This window comes from Dasypus novemcinctus, chromosome 15, assembly GCF_030445035.2.
Source record: "Dasypus novemcinctus isolate mDasNov1 chromosome 15, mDasNov1.1.hap2, whole genome shotgun sequence".
NCBI lineage: Eukaryota > Metazoa > Chordata > Mammalia > Cingulata > Dasypodidae > Dasypus > Dasypus novemcinctus.
This window is the reverse complement of record NC_080687.1, coordinates 102,883,320-102,902,478: the sequence shown is the minus strand read 5'-3', so window position 1 is coordinate 102,902,478 and position 19,159 is coordinate 102,883,320. Positions and strand designations below refer to the sequence as shown.

The following is a 19,159-nucleotide window of genomic DNA, read 5'->3' as shown; positions in this document are numbered from 1 at the left end:
TGTATCACACTGGAGGGAGGGATAAGGTATAGTGAATCTCCTATATTTTCAATGTAACATTTATGTAATCTAAGGCTTCTTTAAAAATAAAGAATTCTTTTTATTTTAAAAAAATCCTGGGAAGCGGATGTAGCTCAGCAGTTGAGTGCCTGTTTCCCATGTACGAGGGTGTTGGGTTCAATCTTTGGGACCTCCTAATAAAATATACAAATAAAAATCCAATAAAACAATATTGGTCTACCAAAAAGAAAAACTACTGTATCACACCTAGTTTATAGTTTTTTCCTCTACCATCTATGTAAGCATTTCTTCAATCGACAGCCCATTTAGCCAACATGCTCATGCTCCTCAGGCAACTGAACTTTTTTCTTGCAGATTCACATTTTCTTTTCCCTCTGACCACTGATTTCAATGCTTATTCAGCTATTTTCCTCCATATTCATGTTTTCTATCCTTCAGTCTCTTTTTTTGATTATCTAAATAAAGAAAAATTGCAAGTGTCTACCTTAACACTCTGAAAACATCTCAAAGGTATTCAGAAGAGCTGGTGTATTCACTGCATAGGAAAGGTCAGAAGCACAAATTCACTGCTGTCCCACTCTGTCCCCTTATCATTCTAACACTTCTATATCTGATAACTTTTTCAGAGAAAAATCGTCATCCAAAATATTTCAAATACAAAGAAGGCTTTATTTCCACAAAGCCTACTCATTTTGCAAGAATGTGTGAACTCCATCTCTGGGAGTTAAAAAAGTAAATGCATGTTATCATCAACCTATGAGGAGCAGTGAGGGAAAGGATTATTCTTTTCTCTCTTAGTTGGAAGAATAAAAATATTTAAAAATCATTTATCAATTTTCTATGTCACCTACCAACACCAAACAACTGACTAATGAGGTTATTTTTGCTCTAAAAATGTGTTTATCAGAAGTGTGTTTCTAACTGGGTATGTAATGAAATGACAGACTCAGTTTTTTGTCTTGTCCTGGTGGGGTAACAGCATTATGGATTAAGTTTTCCATTGAAAACCCTTATCTTTTGGAGACACATGCTAAAATATTGACAGCTGAACAGAAAATCTAGGATTTGCAACAAAATAATCCAGGGGGGAAGCGGCTGAGGCTCAGTCAGTTGGGCTCCCGTCTACCACATGGGAGGCCCTGGGTTTGCGTCCCAGGGCCTCCTTGTGAAGGCAGGCTCGCCCACACACCGCAGAGTGCTGCGCAGCCTGCAGAGGCCGTAGAGCACCACGGCCCATAAGCAACGCGGACAGCTGACTCAGCAAGGTGACCCAACAACAACAACAAAAAGAGCAGTAGGCACAAAATAAAATAAAATAAAATAAATACTGACACAGAAGAACGCACAGTGAATGGACACAGAGAGCAGAAAGCATGAAAAAGTCATGGGGGGGGATAAAAAATTTTTTTAAAAATTCAGGGAAGGGGAGAAATGAGTAAGGATAACATGAAACAAGACTGGCCATAAATTGCAATTGGTTAATTTAAACTAGGTGATTGGCACATAGAAGTTCAATGTACTATTCTCTCAACTACTGTACTATGTTTGAAAGTTTTCTTTAAAAAAAAAAAAAAGGTTTGACTTATTTATTCCCCCTCTTTGTTGCCTGCAGTCGCTGTCTGCGCTCTGTGTCCATTTGCTGTGTGCTGCTCTGTGTCTGCTCCTCCTCTCTTTAGGAGGCACCAGAAACCGAACCTGGGATGTCCCATGCGGGAGAGAGGCACTCAGGCTCTGTGGTTTGCTGTATCTTACTGTATTTCCTCTTTGTGTCTCTTTGTTGTGCCATCTAGCTGTGCCAGCTTGCCTCCTCCAGGAGGCACCCACGGGGACCTCTCATGTGGTAGGTGGGAACCTAATCGCTTGAGCCACAACTGCTCCCCTGGAAATTTTCTAATACACAGCTTTTGTTTTGTATATTGTATTAATTTATACAAGCACTGGAATTAGAAAACCAGGTAACCACCAGGTGAGCAGACAATGTCATTATTTCTCTGTGCCCTCTCTTTCCACATCCGTGAAAAAGAGGAGTTGGACTTAAAGAATTTCAAATGTTTCTACTCTTTCAATTGAATGTGACTTTTATACCTTGAATTTGGTTTAACTAACAATTCTAACTATAATCCAGAATGCATTTATAGCTGAATCTGATACAATCAACTGAAACTCTGTCCCAACGATTACTAAAATATCAAGAGTATTTTATCTCAACTGAACCTTCACTCCTACCTAGGTCTTATTTTGCATTTCCCCCAAAATTAATACCTTTTCTTCAAGCATTACCACTCTTAGACCCTTCATTCTCTAGGGATAACTTTCTTAAAAAAAACAGAGCTCATCAAGCATATTCTTTTTTAATTTCCCTGCCCTACTGTAGCACATCCTTACTTCTTTCTGTACAAGTTCTTTCAAGCAGAGATCCCTTCAAAATCTTATTACAACTTACATTTCTTACTTCACCTCCCTAAACAACTTCCCACTTACCCTAGGCTCAGTCATTTATTCCTTTGCTAGCCAGGCCCTTAAACCTCATTCGCTTTAGTTTTTTTTTTTCAATTTACCTCACCAAGAGTAGGCAATCTCACCCTTCTAAATAAATCAGAAACAAAAAGCCTCCTAAAAGGAACCTTACTTCCTTCACAAGCTATTCTGTGGTCTCTCCTCATGACTACCAAAAATTTCAAGTGAGTTCCTAATGACTTGTTCTACTTTCTCAACAGCTACTTACTCCATAACCTATCATAATCTACCTTCCAATCTCAATCACTCTCCCAATTTTTCACTCTCACAGGCCCTTAATTGCCAGATACAATGAATGGCTTATTTCAGTTCCTTATCACACTTCTCTCTGTCTCGAGCACTTGCTAGTGCAACTATTGGCCCTCTTTCAGGAAACTCTGCCCCCACTAAAGTTCTGATATATCACTTTGCTTCTACAGATTCAGTCTTCATTGGCTCTTTCACCTAGTTCCCTAAATGATGTGGTTCCTCAGGGTTCTTTCCCCCTGATCTTTTCTTATCCGTAGAAACTCTTATCTATATTATCCTCTAAGATACTTTAATCATTGCTCCAACTATTTTCCAAATCTTCACCACCAGCTACATTAAAACGGGTAGGAAATTATGGATTGTGAATCAAATCCAACCGTACACCTGATTTTGTAAATTTAATTGCAAATTACTTAATTTACAGTTAATAGTCTATGGCTGTTTTGGTGCTCAGCCCAACTGAGTAGTTGCAACATAGATCCCATGGTCCTCAAAGTCTAAAATATATAAGCTTTTAAAAAACTATGACCCTTTGCAGAAAAGGCGTATCAACCTATGTTATAGAAGATAAAACTGTATCAAAATTCAGGAATAGTTCTAATAACTTTCCTGCCTTTCAACACTAATGTCAGTACTCTTAAGACCATTCATCTCTCAGAGACCACTGGAAGTTTTTTAGCTATTCTTCCAAAACCCTCTTCTCACACTCACCAATCAATCTTCTACGGTGCTACCAAAGCAATCGTTCTAAATGCACAAAACCCACATCCCTACCTAAAATTTTTCCCATAGGAAAAGCTTTTCACAATTTGGCCCCTGCCTATGTTATCCAATTTTCCTATCACTCGACCCATAAGAAATACTGAATTACCTGAGTTCCCCAAAATATATCATGCTGCCTCTTACTTCCACACCCACCAAAGATTTACTACAAATAACTCATTATTCTAGTTTCAGCTTAAGCACAATCATCTTCACAAAGCCTTCTCTGACTCATCCAGGCCGAATCAGGGGATTCTCTCCCTATGTAACCAATGCCATCATACTAAGTATTCACTTTTATATCATCTCCATACTAATCTATGTGTTCCTTGAGAAAGGACCCTGAGGTACAAGCAAAATAATTATTAAGGAAATGGGTTTATAGCTGGAAATCTGGGACTGAATGCCAGTTCTGCTCCTTCCTAGTTAAGTGAATTACTTAACTCATCTTCAACTGTATTATGGAAACTTTGAGAGGATTATTTAGGATTATTCTTATGAGCAGAGTGCCTAGTATGTACTAAAGGCTCAATAATTGTTGGCTATCATTATTTTCATCAGTCTATCCCTCACATTTAGTCCAGAATTTGAACTGCTGAATGAAATAACTGAAGTAAGCTAGTTCCATACCTGTCACTTTCAACTGTGTATCGAATAATTCCATGTGAACAACAGTTGGCTGCCAAAACTCATTATCTTTACTTCCAACCTGTTTCAGTTAGAGAGACCAACTTGTTAAGGTTTGCCTGGTACTTTCCTGGTTTGAACACTGAAAGCCCTTGTAGCAGTTTGGTATTATTTATGAATTCCAAAAACAAATAATGGATTGTGTTTGTAAACTATTCTGTTCCTCTGGGCATATTTCATGGTATTACATTCAGAGGTTTCACTTTTGATTAAACAATGATTAAGGCTTTGACTGGGTCATGTCAGCAGGAAAATGACATGGAGAGGAGACAGCTGCCTAGTTCTGATCCTGGAGCCCGGGAAGTAAACACACAGAGAAGCAGATACTTGAGGAAAGGGAGAAGGCTCCATTAGACATGGCAGAGGCCCTGGGAAGAGAGAGCTGTTTGCCTGACAGTTTACAGCTGGCCTTGTGGAAAGAGCAGAGCAGCTGAGCCTGGAGAGAAACAAGTCCTAGGCGAGAGATAAGACTTGTCCCTGCCAGCACAGCAGGTGACAATAGAAGAAGCTGGGACCATGGAGCCTTGGGAGGAGAAGGAAGACTGAACCTTTACAGACTCGTCCACCACCTTGTGTCAACACGTGGCAAAAGACTCTGGGTGAGAAAGTACCTCTTACGGTACCTTGAGTTGGACTCTCTGGGTCTTGTGACTGTAAGCTTCTACCCCAAATAAATATCCTTTATAAAAGCCAAAAAAGTTCTGGTATTCTGCATCAGCACCCCTTTGACTGACTAATACAGTCCTCCATCCTGGGAACTCCCTCAGTCCCAGGACAAACCAGAATAGGTGATAACCTTAGAGTTATGGTGCAAACAACAGAAATTGACTCCAATCAATGAAAGAAAAAAAGGGGGACAGTGTGGGGAGAAAATTTATTGGATGAATACAGAGCAGTTCACAGGGTCAAAGGAAAAGGTGAAGAACCAGGCCTATAAAACAACAGGGAGGAACACAACTCCACAGATCCAGGTAGCAGGAATTAATGGATGGTTTCCTCAGTGCTGCAAGGATAATTGAATCAGGTTCCAGTGTCAGCTCACCAAAGATTTAAATTCCAGGGACAGCATCTGATCAGTCTAATTTGGTTCATCAGAAAAGGGAGAGGCGGCGGACTTGGCCCAGTGGCTAGGGCGTCCGTCTACCACATGGGAGGTCCGCGGTTCAAACCCCAGGCCTCCCTGACCCGTATGGAGCTGGTCCATGCGCAGTGCTGATGCGTGCAAGGAGTGCCCTGCCACGCAGGGGTGTCCCCCGTATAGGGGAGCCCCACGCACAAGGAGTGTGCCCCATAAGGAGAGCCGCCCAGCGCGAAAGAAAGTGCAGGCTGCCCAGGAATGGCGTTGCACACACAGAGAGCTGACACAACAAGATGACGCAACAAAAAGAAACACAGATTCCCGTGCCACTGACAACAGAAGCCGACAAAAACAAGAACACGCAGCAGAGAACAGACAACTGGGGTGGGGAGAAGGGGAAAGAAAGAAATAAAATAAATCTTAAAGAAAACAAAGGGAGAGACACCATAATTAACCAAAGAAGGCAGCAGGACCTAGTTTAAAAATCCCACCAAAAGATCTCCAATAGCAGAAGAGTAGGTTCCAACAGTCAAATCAGAATGCTGCTTCCAAAAGGGGGAATGGACATCAAACTACCATATCAACTGCTGCCAGAACGTGCCACACCTTTACGATTCCTTGACACCATCCTTCTTTCTGCCTTGGCAAAGTCCTACTCCTCCTTCCAGACCTACCTCAAGTATGATGACCAGTGTACCTTACTCGAGTTCCCCAGGCAGAGTTAGCATTCCCTTTCTTCCTGCTCTCACGGTACTCCACAAATTATGCACACATTGTCATGCTATGTACTAAGTGTGTGCTTAGATGTCAGTCTCTCCCACTAGAATGGACTTCTGTAGAGCAGAGACAATTTAATTCATATTTAAAATCTTTGCCAACAATGCCTGACTGGTACGTTGTAAATGCTAAATAAATATTTAATAAATCTGTTTTCCAAATCACTAGTCTTGGTGAAGCGTCAAATCAAAAGGGAAGAGAGGCTATTACAGATAAACATGCTGACAGTATCAAAGAGAAAGCTGACAGACTAAAAACAAGGGGAGGGCAGGAGAAAAACAAATTATGAAGAGCAGAAAATCCACAAGCATAAAAATGAAGAGCAACAATTTGACATCTAAGTACCAAAAGGAATCACTTATCTACAAGCAAGAACCAATATCCTTATGCATAAGATGACTTTCAAGAATCAAGGAAATAATGAAATTATATTCTTTTTAAAAAAGGCAGAGAAGTATAAAGGACATTTTCAGATAGACTGACATTTCAAAGAAAAGAAAATTTGGTATGTAAACAAACTTCACAACCTATGAAACACAAAATTTCAGAATGACTAATACCAAGTAAATAGAGTCATGATTTCTTTTACCATGTATCACCTGTTAATGCTAGTATCCTAGGCTGTGGCAAAATTTTTCTCAAGAGTAAAACTGCAAGAAAGGATAACCATAATCTCTTTATACTTTAAGTATTCCTTTATCTCCAAGGTAAAGGAACAGAGACTTGAAAATGAAGTATTTTTAATCAAAAGTGCTTAACCTGAAGCTAATCATATCTTTAAATCTAACTTCCAGGGAAGCGGATATGGCTCAAGCTATTGGGCTCCCCAGTTCGGTTCCTGGTGCCTCCTGGAGAAGATGAGCAAGACTGCAAGTTGGCAAAATGGGCAGGTGCAGTGAGCTGACGCAACAAGGAGACACAAAGAGGAAAGACAATGAGAGACAACAAAGCAGGGAGCTGAGGTGGCTCAAGTGATTGAGCGCCTCTCTCCTACATAGGTTTGGTTCCCAGAGCCTCCTAAAGAGAAGACAAGCAGACACAGAGAGCATGCAGTGAATGGACACAGGGAGCAGACAGGGAGCACAAACAACAAGGGAGGGAATGAATTTATAAATGTTTAAAAAGGAAAAATTTCATAAAAGATAAAATAAAAAATAAATCTGACTTCCACTTTGCAGGAAATCCAGAGGATGGTGGGGTTGGAGGATGATGGGATGAGAGGAAGTAATGGAGTAGGAGAAACAAGTTAAGCAACACCACAAGAAAGCAATCAGGCAACTCTAGTAATTATGACACTCTATTAGATTGAACCACATAAAATTGCTGATATTTGGCTTTCTGACCCGCAAAAATGGTACCTTCATGTGGTCACCCTACCATAATGAAAAATGACCTGGTTTCTTCAACAAATTAATGGCATTTTAAAAATGGTGGTGGTGGGGGAGCCTGTTCTAGAATAAGGAAACTCAAGAAAAATAACCGAATGTGGTCAGTGGACCTTATATACGTATGAATCTAATAAACAAAATGCAAAAAGTAAAAAATTAAGGAACTGAGGAAATTTAAATGTTTATTAGTATCAGATGTTATTAAGAAATTACTGGGTTAGAGTGCTGTAATATTTATGTAAGAAAGCATTTTCATTTTTTAGAGACATAGCCTGAAGTACTTAAAGTAAAATACCATGATGTCTATTACATATAGATCAATAAAAGATGAAATAAATACAGCAAATTGTTATTAAATGTAATTGATGTGAATATGGGGTTAATTATATAATTCTCTCTACATTCCTGTACATTAGAAATGTTTCATGACAAAAAAATAAGTAAATTTTAAAAAGTATTCTACTATGCCTATGTCAATCTTCCAAAACTTTATCCGTCATAATAAAAAATCTGGACTTAATCTGGGAAACAGCAGGAAGGGACCTACAAAATTAAGAGCTTCTGTTCAAAAATATACTCTCGGGGAGCAGAAGTAGCTCAGTGGTTGAGCACCTGCTTCCCATGTAGAAGGTCCTGGGTTCAAGCCCTGGTATCTCCTAAAAAAATAAATAAGTTCACTGCTTTGAAAGGTTCTATTTAAGTTAAGGTTCAAACCACTTCATCACTCATCCTTAGTCCAATCTGACATGTGCTGGTAATGGTGACAAAGGAATTACATCAAAAATATACTCTCGGAACGTTACTGTGCCAGTGGTGCCTGGTATGGGAGTACTGAGTCAAGGAACATTCTAGTGCTTACTCAGTTCCAGCCACTGTAGACAGCAGGGGGCAATGGGGATCGACAGCCCATGACCTCAAAGACTCGCTATCTAGGAGGAGAAACAGAACCTAATGAAGCACACCGACGTAAGTGAAGTGATGAAGGTACGCTCGTATTTTTCCAGGAGCAAGCAAGGTACCTAGCTAGCTCAGTCTGAAAGGACAAGGGGGGTTCAGAAAGACCTCAGAGGAGCTACACCCAGACTGGAGTACTTAAAAGGGGAAGTAATCAGCTGGCAACAGGAGGCAGGGGAGGATATTCCAGGCAACAAGCAGAGTAGCCCTGAGAATAGAAATAGCATTGGCAAGGAAGGGAAGACGGATTTCAGATTATGTACAAGCGTGTAAGAAGTTCAGTGCTGCTAGAGCTTAAAGGGGCATGTGGTGGGGGGGTGGTAAAGCTGGAGAAATAAACAGGCATCAGGCTCACTGAAAAATCTCGTGAACACCACTTTAAGGGTAATTTTTAAACGGTGAGGTGATAGGCGTTAAGGCCAAAGCAGGCTGGTGGCGGTGGAATAGAGGGGTAGGCCCTGATTCCAGAAACAGCACAGAGATTCAAGCTACATGACTGGCATATGACCGAAAGTAGATGATGAGGAAGGAGTCCAAGCAGCCTCTCAAGTTTCAAGTTCAGGTCACAGCGAGGGTGATGATGCCATAAACAGAAATAAGAAAAACAAAGGCGGAACATGGTTTTGAACGCTTTGAACTTGAAAAGCTGATAGGATGCTCCTGTGAATTATTTTCAGAAATGATTCCAACAGATTTAAGTCCCCCACCCCGAAACAGTGGTTAAAACTAAGGGAGCTATTGATGTGGGCCAGAAAAACCATCTACAGAAAAGAGAATCACTGACAGAACCCCAAGGCATATGTGCACTCAATAGATAGGAAGAAGGGTTGGCAAAACAGACTAAGAAAGAGCAATCAATGAGGTAGAAGGACCAAGAAAGAGTATATGCCCTGTTAGTGAATTCAGGAAAAGATCATTACAGTGTTTCCACTTTGTGTCACATAAATTCCTGAAAAATTTCACATTCTGTAAAATTAGGGAGGAAGGGGGAAGAAACACACCAAAATGGCTGGGGCAAAAAGCACATTTAAGGTAGAGTATATGGCTAAACTGAGCCAAGAGGCAGACAGAATACAGGGTGTATGGGTGATGTGCAGGCACTCTGAGCTTGCTCTGTTTGTGTTCCATGGCTGTTGCTCAGGAGTGCTAAAACACTAATGGAGGGTAAAAAACCAGGTAAGAACCAGTGTGAATTTTGCATTAGCTAACATCAACCCTTTACTTATCAAACGAGTTAGTTCACATTACAGAACTATACTGTTGCAGAGGAGACCACCATGGAGGGTCAGGCAACAGTACCAAGGCCGTGGAGGCAACACCAAAGAAATAAGTCACATCTTAAAATAATACTACACCTTTCACGTCCAAAAGGCTGAGCATTTTCAGATATATTATCTAGTCTCTCTTCTGAAAGAGAACCTACTAAATGTTACGTATTGGTCACTGAATGACCAGTCACAGCCCACAGATCTCCCTGACAAAGCCCATATACCGTAACAGCCACACACATAGAACGTGTTGTCTATCCCAGATGGCTGAAGGAAAATTCACTTAGGAGAGGATCAGAGGGAGAAGAGGAAAAGAGCAGGGACTGAGAGCACCAAGTATGTTATTAGTCAGGAAAGGTCCTGACTAATCCGTCCCTAGCACGGGGACGTTTTGAAGGGCTTTTTTGAACCAGAATGACATGGAGTGGCAGAATTGTAAACTTGGTGTTCCAGAGATATGAAGAGTCTGAGCAAAGAGTTTGCCAAAGTGAGCCCCAATCAACAAAAAGCCAGACACATAGATTAACATGTACAAAGGCATGGAGATGAACACTTCACCATCAAAAGGACTTTATCACGGTTAGCACAGAGAAGACCAGAAGGAAAAGTGGCAGATGAGGTAGAAAAAGTGGGGCCTTACGTGGCGTTAAGGAAGGCATGCTAAGGACTTTTAATTTTATCCTGAAGACAAGGGGAAGATAAGAAAGAATTTTTTTTAAGATTTATTTATTTCTCTCCCCTCCCCCCCCACCCCGGTTGTCTGTTCTCTGTGTCTATTTGCTGCGTCTTCTTACTCCGTTTCTGTTGTTGTCAGGAGCATGGGAATCTGTGTTTCTTTTTGTTGCGTCATCTTCTTGTGTCAGCTCTCCGTGTGTGCAGCACCATTCCTGGACAGGCTGCGCTTTCTTTCGCGCTAGGCGACTCTCCTTATGGGGTGCACTCCTTGCGCGTGGGGCTCCCCTATGCGGGGGACACCGCTGCGTGGCGCGGCACTCCTTGAGCGCATCAGCACTTTGCATGGGCCAGCTCCACACGGGTCAAGGAGGCCCGGGGTTTGAACCATGGCCTCCCATGTGGTAGACGGACGCCCTAACCACTAGGCCAAGTCCGCTGCCTGAGAAAGAATCTTAAACACAAAAGTAACATGAAAAGATTCCTATTTTAGAAAGATCAATGCCCAAGATAACATGAGGAGGGAAGATATTGGAGTTAGGAAAACCACGCAGGCTAGTGAGAATGATAAGGGCAAAGAACAGCAGCAGTGGGGAATAAGACTGTGACAAAGGTACAAATCTTCAGATGACTGAGCAATACATAGGGGCAAAGGGAGGGAAGAAAAGGGAGTCAAGGAGAAAGTTTTTTAAGTTTGGACAATCAGGAAGTACCACTTACCTTCCGGAGGGAGAGAAGCAAGTTTGGAAATGCTGGTTGAATTTTCAAGTGAGAGAATGTATATATTATCCCTTGTGTCAGAAACTAAAGAAGAAAGTTTGTTAAGCCTGAGTGTTTGGTTTCTCATTATTTGGCAAAACCAACCATCTAGCTCCTTGCTAATAAGAAAGAAACTATGCAAGAGTAAAAGAAAAAGTAAAAAAAAAAAAAGCATATCAAATCATAAACAGCATTAAAATTTTCTTCAACCCCATAATAGCAAGGTTTTTAAGTACTGAATTAGGAATTTCTGTGATAAAATCAAGATTTCCGAAATATTTCTCCCCATCAACTAACTTTCAGACCTGCTTCAAGAGTCAGCCTCCACTGGTGGTGACTTGGACCAAGAATTCTGGCGTTAGTGCCATACTGCTTCCACTGAAGTCCAGTTCTGCCAGTTATCACCCTATGTCTTAGGGCTAGTTACTTAAGAGTTAGCCACCTACCACCCTACGACTTAACACTAGTTACTTAAGAGTTAATTGTAAGCCTCAAATTTTTCAGCAGCAAACCAGAATAACAATATATCTACTTCTTAGGGTTATGAAGATTAAATAAATCATCCCGCCAAAGTACTTCAATGCTGTTACATTGTAAACACTCGATAAATGTAAAGATTTTAAAAACAATTATTATCCATTATATTACTGATGAAAATGTCACATCCTTGAGATACACAGGAGCAAAAAACAGAAAAGCTGCCCTGGGTGACAGTTATCTGCATGCCTGCTTTATAGGTATTCAGTAAACAGAACAGTTCTGTTTTGTGTACTTTCCTATAAGTATGTCTGAAAATTTTTAAATATTTTTTAACAGAGGAAAAAAGATCCAGATTCAATGCCTTATTTGAAAAGGTCAGGTTTTGAAACACATTACAGGTTAAATTAAGTTTCCTTTTCACTACATATTGCCTAGTTTTAGCTACAAAACTCATTCCCCTGCCCAAGCTCCAAATTGTTACTGGTGATAATTACTCCCTCCCCAATCTCAATCTGGAAACGTTTAGATACACTTTATCCCTTTGTCTTCTGTGAGCTTTATACTTAAAGAAGAAGGAAGAGGAAGAGGAGCAACCATCTCCAGTCCTGGTTTTTTTTTGAAAATTCCTCCTTTCAGACTAGATAACAGCACTAGTCTTCCAAGAATTAATTCTAGATTTTACTGCCAGACGGTCTTTTCCACTGCTCTAACCATGTTATACCTTCTAACACTGCTCTGAAGTAAATTCCATCAGAGCTCCCAATCAAGAGAAAGCTTCCAAACAGCTCTTAGCCACAAGACAGATTCTTCTCAGCCCACCACAGACCATCTGCAACTCTTTACTCCCTATTCTAATCTCTTCTTTTTCACCCAGATCTTTATCAACCAACTTCTCATGTGCCTGGTGGATTCACCAACCTTGGCCCTTTCTCCAAGGACCTCTCTTGACTATGAAGTCATTCTGAACTAACTATGAAATGATTTTTCTCCTCCACTCTCTCCCCACTCACAATCCGCCCCTCCCCCCCCCCCCCCCCCCCCGGCACAATTCTGTACTTTTATTTTCATTAGAAAGTATTCCTTTAATTCTTGCACCTAGCACCTTATATGTGTAACAGCTAGTTATAAATGTTGGATACTTTGTCTATCCTGTAGGTGAAAGTGTAGGAATGATACCAAAGTGATTCTCACTGTTCTGCAGCAGCCTAAGCAGACAACTGCTCAGTCCCGAAGCTAATTTGCAATATAAGTTTCTAAGGTAAGACCGTTTCTAATGGATGCAACTAAGCTAGATATGTGGGTCTAGTCTTAATTATGCCAACATCCACAATACTGGCACTTGATCAGACTTGACCCCGGTTCATCCTTCAGCCACATCTCTAGCACTCCCTTCTCTCCCCAAGCCTTAGCCATCTGCCTACATTCTCTCTGGACTCCTCAACTACTGTTCCCTAAGTCTGGAATGTCCCTTTCTTTCCTGTACCCCTCTTCCAGTGCCCTGCCTGGCCAACTTTCTTTCATCCTTCATTACTGGCTCACTCCGATTCACGCCTTAGGAATCAACTGGAACAGATCCTCTGACCCTTCAGCTTTAAGTCAGGGTCTTCTTATGCATTGCCACTGTACCTAGATCAGAACACTTACTGATACACTGCATTACAATCACCGGTTTACTTTTCTATCTGTCCCACTTGTAAACTCTTTGAAGGTCCTGGCTAATTTCACCCCATTTTGTATCTCCAGGACCTAGTGCCATGTTGGCTGGAAAAGTGGTTGGACTCCCAGTGCCAATCAGGGCCTGATGCTCAGACCCACTGCTCCACTTCTGTAAACACCCTGCATTTCCCCATCCACGGTACTTTTCTCGTGTAAAGTGGGGACACCACTATACCTAACTTTTAAAGTTGTTGCAAGATTAAATGAGGCATCATCAAGCTCTTAGTACAGTGCCTGTCCACCATTTCATGCCTCACGTATCCTGGGAAATGTCAGGTTGCTGTGACCAGTATTTTCAGGCTAGAGAGCTTGTCAACCATTCTTCTACAAATCACTCGCTACGTTCTGATCATTGGCAAATATTTTTTGTTCATCTATTATGTGCAGGAGTCCTAGCTAGGTATCACTAAGCTCCCAGAACACAATAAAGAAGCAAATAATAAGGTAAAACCTCTACCAATAGCAAAGAGAAGCAAGAATGAATATTAGTCATTCTTCTGTACAAACAATGTGAGTATTTTTCAAACTACTGGATTTTGCTTTATAATAGGGGTAGGCACCAAGAAAAAGTATTGATAGAAAAAGTTCAAAATTAACTCCGGTCATCAAGTGGATCAACAGGAGCAAGCGATGTGTTGTCGCTAGTTCCAGATTTCACTTTCAGTCAGATGTATTTCTCACAAAGGAAATTTAATCACGACCAGGACAGAGACAGATGACCTTTCCTTGTCTCATGCAAACTGGAAATTCCACATATATTTCCCTAGGTTTTTTCCAATTAATACTTAATTTTGTAGCTCTGAAAAAAAAAAAATGACCTGGGTTTTGTACGTTTCTCTACAAAACAGAACATGGAATGGTCTATTTTCCCCTACCATCTTCCCTCTTTCAACCAGGATGAAATGCACACTTCATAACCACAGTGGCCACGAATGACAGAACTGCAGGTCGTATCTCCTAGTATTAGAAAAAGAGGCTGTGCACTTAAAACCGTTCATGCCCTCGCAAATCGAGAGGTCCGAGTCCAGGAAGTTTGTGCATTATACTTCCCTGCTTCGGTAGCTGCAGAGAGACCTCTAGCGCTGCTCGACACGCCGAGTTCGCAAATAGCACCTGCTAATGTCACCTTAACGAGACAATGGCAACGCGCTGAGCAGCAACGAACTGACCACGACGAATGTTTACAGTTTTGCAACCACTTGGAAAGCCTACCTACTCAGGGCGAGGGACGCACACCAGGCCGGACGAACCTGTGCGTCCCATTTATTGCAGCAAAGCTTGAAGAACGCATGCCCGTCCGCACAGCCCGCTCCGACAGGCCAAGCGAGGGGTCCTGCCGGGGAGGTGGGAGCCGCCCTCTCCTGCACGCCTCCGCACAATGGACGGGCACTATTGTCCCTCCGCGGCCGGCACGCAGCCTCGGAGGCCGGCCCGGCGCGGGCGCCTCCCGCCCCCCCCCTCCGCAGCGCCCCGCGGGCCCACCCCCTCCGCGGGCAGCCGGCGGGAGGCGCCCGCGCCGGGCCCGCGGCCCTCGGCGCCCACAGCAGGCCGCGCCCGCGCCCGCGCGCCGGGCCCTCCCGCCGGCGGCTCGAGGGCGCCCGCGGCCCGGGCCTCCCGCCGCCGCCGCCGCCCGGGGCGCGCTCACCTCCACATCGCGGCCCTTGTTCTTGAAGCTCTTGATGCGGTGGTTCTCCAAGCCCGGGTTCTCGGCCATGGCTGCGCGCGGCTCCGGCGGCGGCTCCTCCTGCGGCGGCGGCGGCGCGGGGTGGGGGCGGGGCGCGCTCCGCGACGCCGCCGGGCGCGAGGGGGCAGCAGCGCCGGGGGAGCCGCGGCCGGCGGGCGGGGCCGGCGCGCGCCGGGAGGGAGGGGCGGCGGGGTGTGGGCGCGGGAACGGCGGCGGCGCCCGGCCGGGCTCGGGGTGCCCCCCACCCCCCAGCACGGCCTCCGCGGCACCCCTGCGGGCTGCGAGGCACGCGCCAGCGAGGGAGCCGGGCGTGGCGGCCTCTCCCGGCCCGCGGGGGCGAGCGCCGAGCGGGAACTACAGTTCCCGGCATGCCCGGCTGCGGCGGGGGGCGGGGGGAGCGCCCCGGAGAGAACGAGGGGCATGCCGGGAGGCCTGCGCGCGCCTGGGCGCGAGGCCCCGCCCCGAGGCCGCCTGTGGGCGGGGCGGTGGGCGGGGCGGGAGGCGGGGCCTCCCCGAGAGGCGCCTTGCGGCCCGGGTGGGCGGGGCTTCCCGGGCGGAGGAGCCCGAGCCTCGGCGCGTGCTGGCCTCCGGGGCCGCACCTGTGCCCGCCGGCGCCGCGCTGTGCTCGCGTGGTGCGGGGCCCTCCCGTCCGCCTGCAGCGGGCGCGGGGACGAGTGCGGCAGGTGCGTCGATCTGTGCGCCACCTGCCTTCCCGCGCCCGCGCGGAGCTCGAGGGGCGCAGGCACGGGGTTGGCGTTCCGTGGCCACTCGGTAATTACTCTTTGAGCACGCCAGAGCGCTCCAGCGCCCCCGGACTGCCTCATCTCCTCCCAAATCCCGTTCTGCCACCCCCCCGCTCTGCGGCTAGTCCCCAGTTCTGAGCCCCTGAGGCCTCCCGGCCCCCGCGCCCACCCCAGTCTCACGCTCGGGCTCCCCCGCGCTGCACCTCCTCTTGGGGTGAGCCGAGGGCGCCTCGAGAGGACTTGGGCTGAGGGCGCGCCTCGAACGCTGCCTTCCGGGGCGGGGCGGGCTTCAGTTGACCTGATGGTGTGTGAAGTAAGTCAGGTTCAGCATGCCTGGCGTTTCTAAGCAGGCCTGCGACGACAGAGGGCATGCAGCTCAGACGAGCTGAGGTCATTCGGTAGAAATATAACCACGAAGGCATTAGCCAAAGAAGGGGCCGCCGAGGGGCCCTCCGTAGCCGGAGGTCAAGAGGCGGGGAGCTCAGGCCTTCAGTGGCCGGGCAGGGGCTGATGGGGCTGGCAGCTGTGTCCAGGGCACTCGTTTTCTGGGCGGGGGTCCCCATTTAAAGGCTCCGGAAATGTGGCCCAGTGTTGACAGAGGGTCTCTTTTTCAAGAGAAACCAAAGAGCTGGGGGTTTTTTCTCCCTTCAGTTTTAAAGATTTTCTTTCTTCACGTACTTTAGTGTCGGGTCACCTTGGAACACCAGGCCCCCAGTCCGTCACATCTAATTCTGGTCCAACCATCCATTTGAAAGAAAGACAAAACAACACCAGCAAAAATCGAGGACTCGGCATGAACAGACTGCTTCAACTCTGGCTCTTTTTTAAAAAATACATTATTTCATTGAGGGAGATAAGTTACTTAGAGGTGAACTGGCTGAAAACAAAGGGAAGGAACATGTTAGATGTTGGGTCTGTTAGTAGGAGAGAGAGATAGGAAGTCTAGGGTCCCTGTGTTATTCCAGGGTTCAAAAATGGATCACACTGTCTAGTCAAAGTATCACAGAGACCGAATGGGATTTTTCAGCTATCAACAAGAATCTTTAGGTCTCTCAGCCAAGGCATGCAGTGAAAATATAATTTATTTTTCAGATTCCTCTGCAGAGTTAAAAAAAAAAAAAGTCTCTTTCACACGGCATCGCCGTGTTCCATGCTCTTGGTTCTCTTTGCCACATATTCATTCTTTAAGCATTTCTCATCTCCCGATCAAGATAATTGCAATGACCAAAAAATTTTTGGAATGCTGTGATTTTTGCGACGTGCCTTCAGCAAGTTAATCAAGACGTTGTGTTCTTCAGTGTGCAAGTGTGCAGATAAGTCAGGATGCATCTTTAGGCGAAGGTGATGAATCACAGCAGAGCAGCCCGACTCGCGACTCGCGCCACCCAGGGAGGGCTGAAGCGCTCTGCGCGACCGAGGCTCCTGACCCCACCCCTGCCGTAGGGGACCCAGAGCTTGGCCAGGATGGCCCGCCCTGCCACCTCAACTCTGGTTCTTCAGGAGAGAGAGGCTGCATGTTTGTCACTCTTCCTGACTCCCTGGGAGAGGAGGGAGAGAAACTTCCAGACTGTTGCTCAATCTCTGTTAAAATTAAGCAAGGTATTTTTTTTTCAGGTCACCTTATCCCCTTTTACCATCAAGATTTATGCCTTCAAATGCGTAAATCTTTCATCACTCGTTTTGGAGTTTTAGGCATGTTTGGCCAGCACTTACTGTGTGTTAGTCATTGTACTAGTGCTAGGATTCCCTCGTAGACAAGACAGCCTGGTTCCTGCTCCCACACAGCTGTATGTCTATCAGGGAAGATGGGCAATAGAAGAAATAATCACTCGAAAAGTGTGGTGGGGATTAAGAAAGGGGAAAGAAGCTCACAGCCCTCAGCAGGGGACCCCTAACTTTCTAAAAAAATCATTTTCCCCTCCCTGAAATGGCTCTCTCATCTGTCTGCTCCTTGTGTCTGCTCATTGCTTGTTGTGTCCACTTGTCTTCCTTAGGAGGCATTAGGAACACAATCTGGGACCTCCCATGTGGGAGGTGAGTGCCGACCCACTTGAGACACACTTACTTCCTTCTCGTGGTGCCTGCTCGTTCATCAGCTCATTGCATCAGCTAGTTCCACCTGCTTGTCTTCTTTAGGAGGCACTGGAAACTGAACCCAGGACCTCCCATGTGGGAGGCAGGCACCCAACTGCTTGAGCCACATCCATTCCCAAGACGTCTAACTTTTTTTTAAGATTTATTTTATTTATAGGGAAGCAGTTGTGGCTCACCTGATAGAGCATTCACCTACCATATGGAGGGTCCAGGGTTTGATACCCAGGACCTCCTGACCATGTGGTGAGCTGGCCCACACGCAGTACTGATGTACGCAAGGAGTGCCGTACCATACAGGGGTGGCCCCCGCACAGGGGAGCCCCACACACACGGAGTTGACCCGCAAGGAGAGCAGCTCTGTGTGAAAAAACCACAGCCCACCCAGGAGTGGTGCCTCACACATGGAGAGCTTACACAGCAAGATGATGCAACAAAACAAAGCAACACAGTTTCCCAGTGCTGCATGGCATGAATGCAAGCAGATACAGAAGAACACACAGCGAATGGGCACAGAGAACAGACAAGGGGGAGAAGGGGAGAGAAATAAATAAAATCTTAAAAAAAAATTAAGATTTATTTGATTTCTTTATCCTCCCCCCCCCCCCCCCCATTGTTTACACTTGCTGTCTGTTCATCTTCTCTTTAGGAGGCACCGGGAACCACACCTGGGGCCTCCCATGTGGAAGAGAGGCACTCAATTGTTTGAGCCACCTCAGCTCCCTACTTTTGTTGTGCATTGTCTTTCCTTTGTGTCTCCTTTGTTGCATCACCTTGTTCTTGTTGCGTCAGCTCGCCACACCTGCCCGTCACACCAGCTTGCTGTCTTGCTCATCTTCTCCAGGAGGCACCGGGAACCGAAGCAGGGACCTCCCATGAGGCAGGCGGGAGCTCAATCACTTGAGTCACATCTGCTTCCTGACCTCTAACTTTAGAGGCGCTCAGAGCAGGAGTTTAAGTGGGGGTCTACCAATCATAGGTCTAAATATTTAGAAGTTATACATCAAGCTGACAGACTTAAATAAAATATATTCCAACCTCCTACACTAACAAACGTACCTCCTCAACAATCTTAGAAGTCTGGGATCGAATTTGAATTTCTTGAATTCTCAGACTTCTGCCTTCAGAAGGTGGCAACTCAAGGAGGGCTGGACCCCACCTGCATCTTGCTGTTTGTTCCTCTTCTCTTCTGTGTTCTGGATCTGTCCCACACTGAATGGACCAGAACGTTCAAGTCCTGCCCACTCACCCTCATGCTCTATCTGCGTCCTCCTACTGGCCTCAAGAGGTGCCCTGGGCCATTGCTTAGACCT

General features: G+C 45.4%; 1 protein-coding gene across 1 annotated transcript in view; it reads right to left on the bottom strand.

Annotated features, from left to right (window-relative positions):
• KPNA3 (karyopherin subunit alpha 3) overlaps nucleotides 1-15,156 on the bottom strand; it is a 92,740-nt gene extending 77,584 nt beyond the window's left edge. Inside the window, exon 1 of the mRNA XM_058276785.2 lies at nucleotides 14,974-15,156. Coding sequence (XP_058132768.1) covers nucleotides 14,974-15,042 — 69 coding nt within the window. The 5' untranslated portion in view covers nucleotides 15,043-15,156. The remainder of the gene's footprint in view (nucleotides 1-14,973) is intronic.
• Between the last annotated feature and the right edge of the window lie 4,003 nt (nucleotides 15,157-19,159).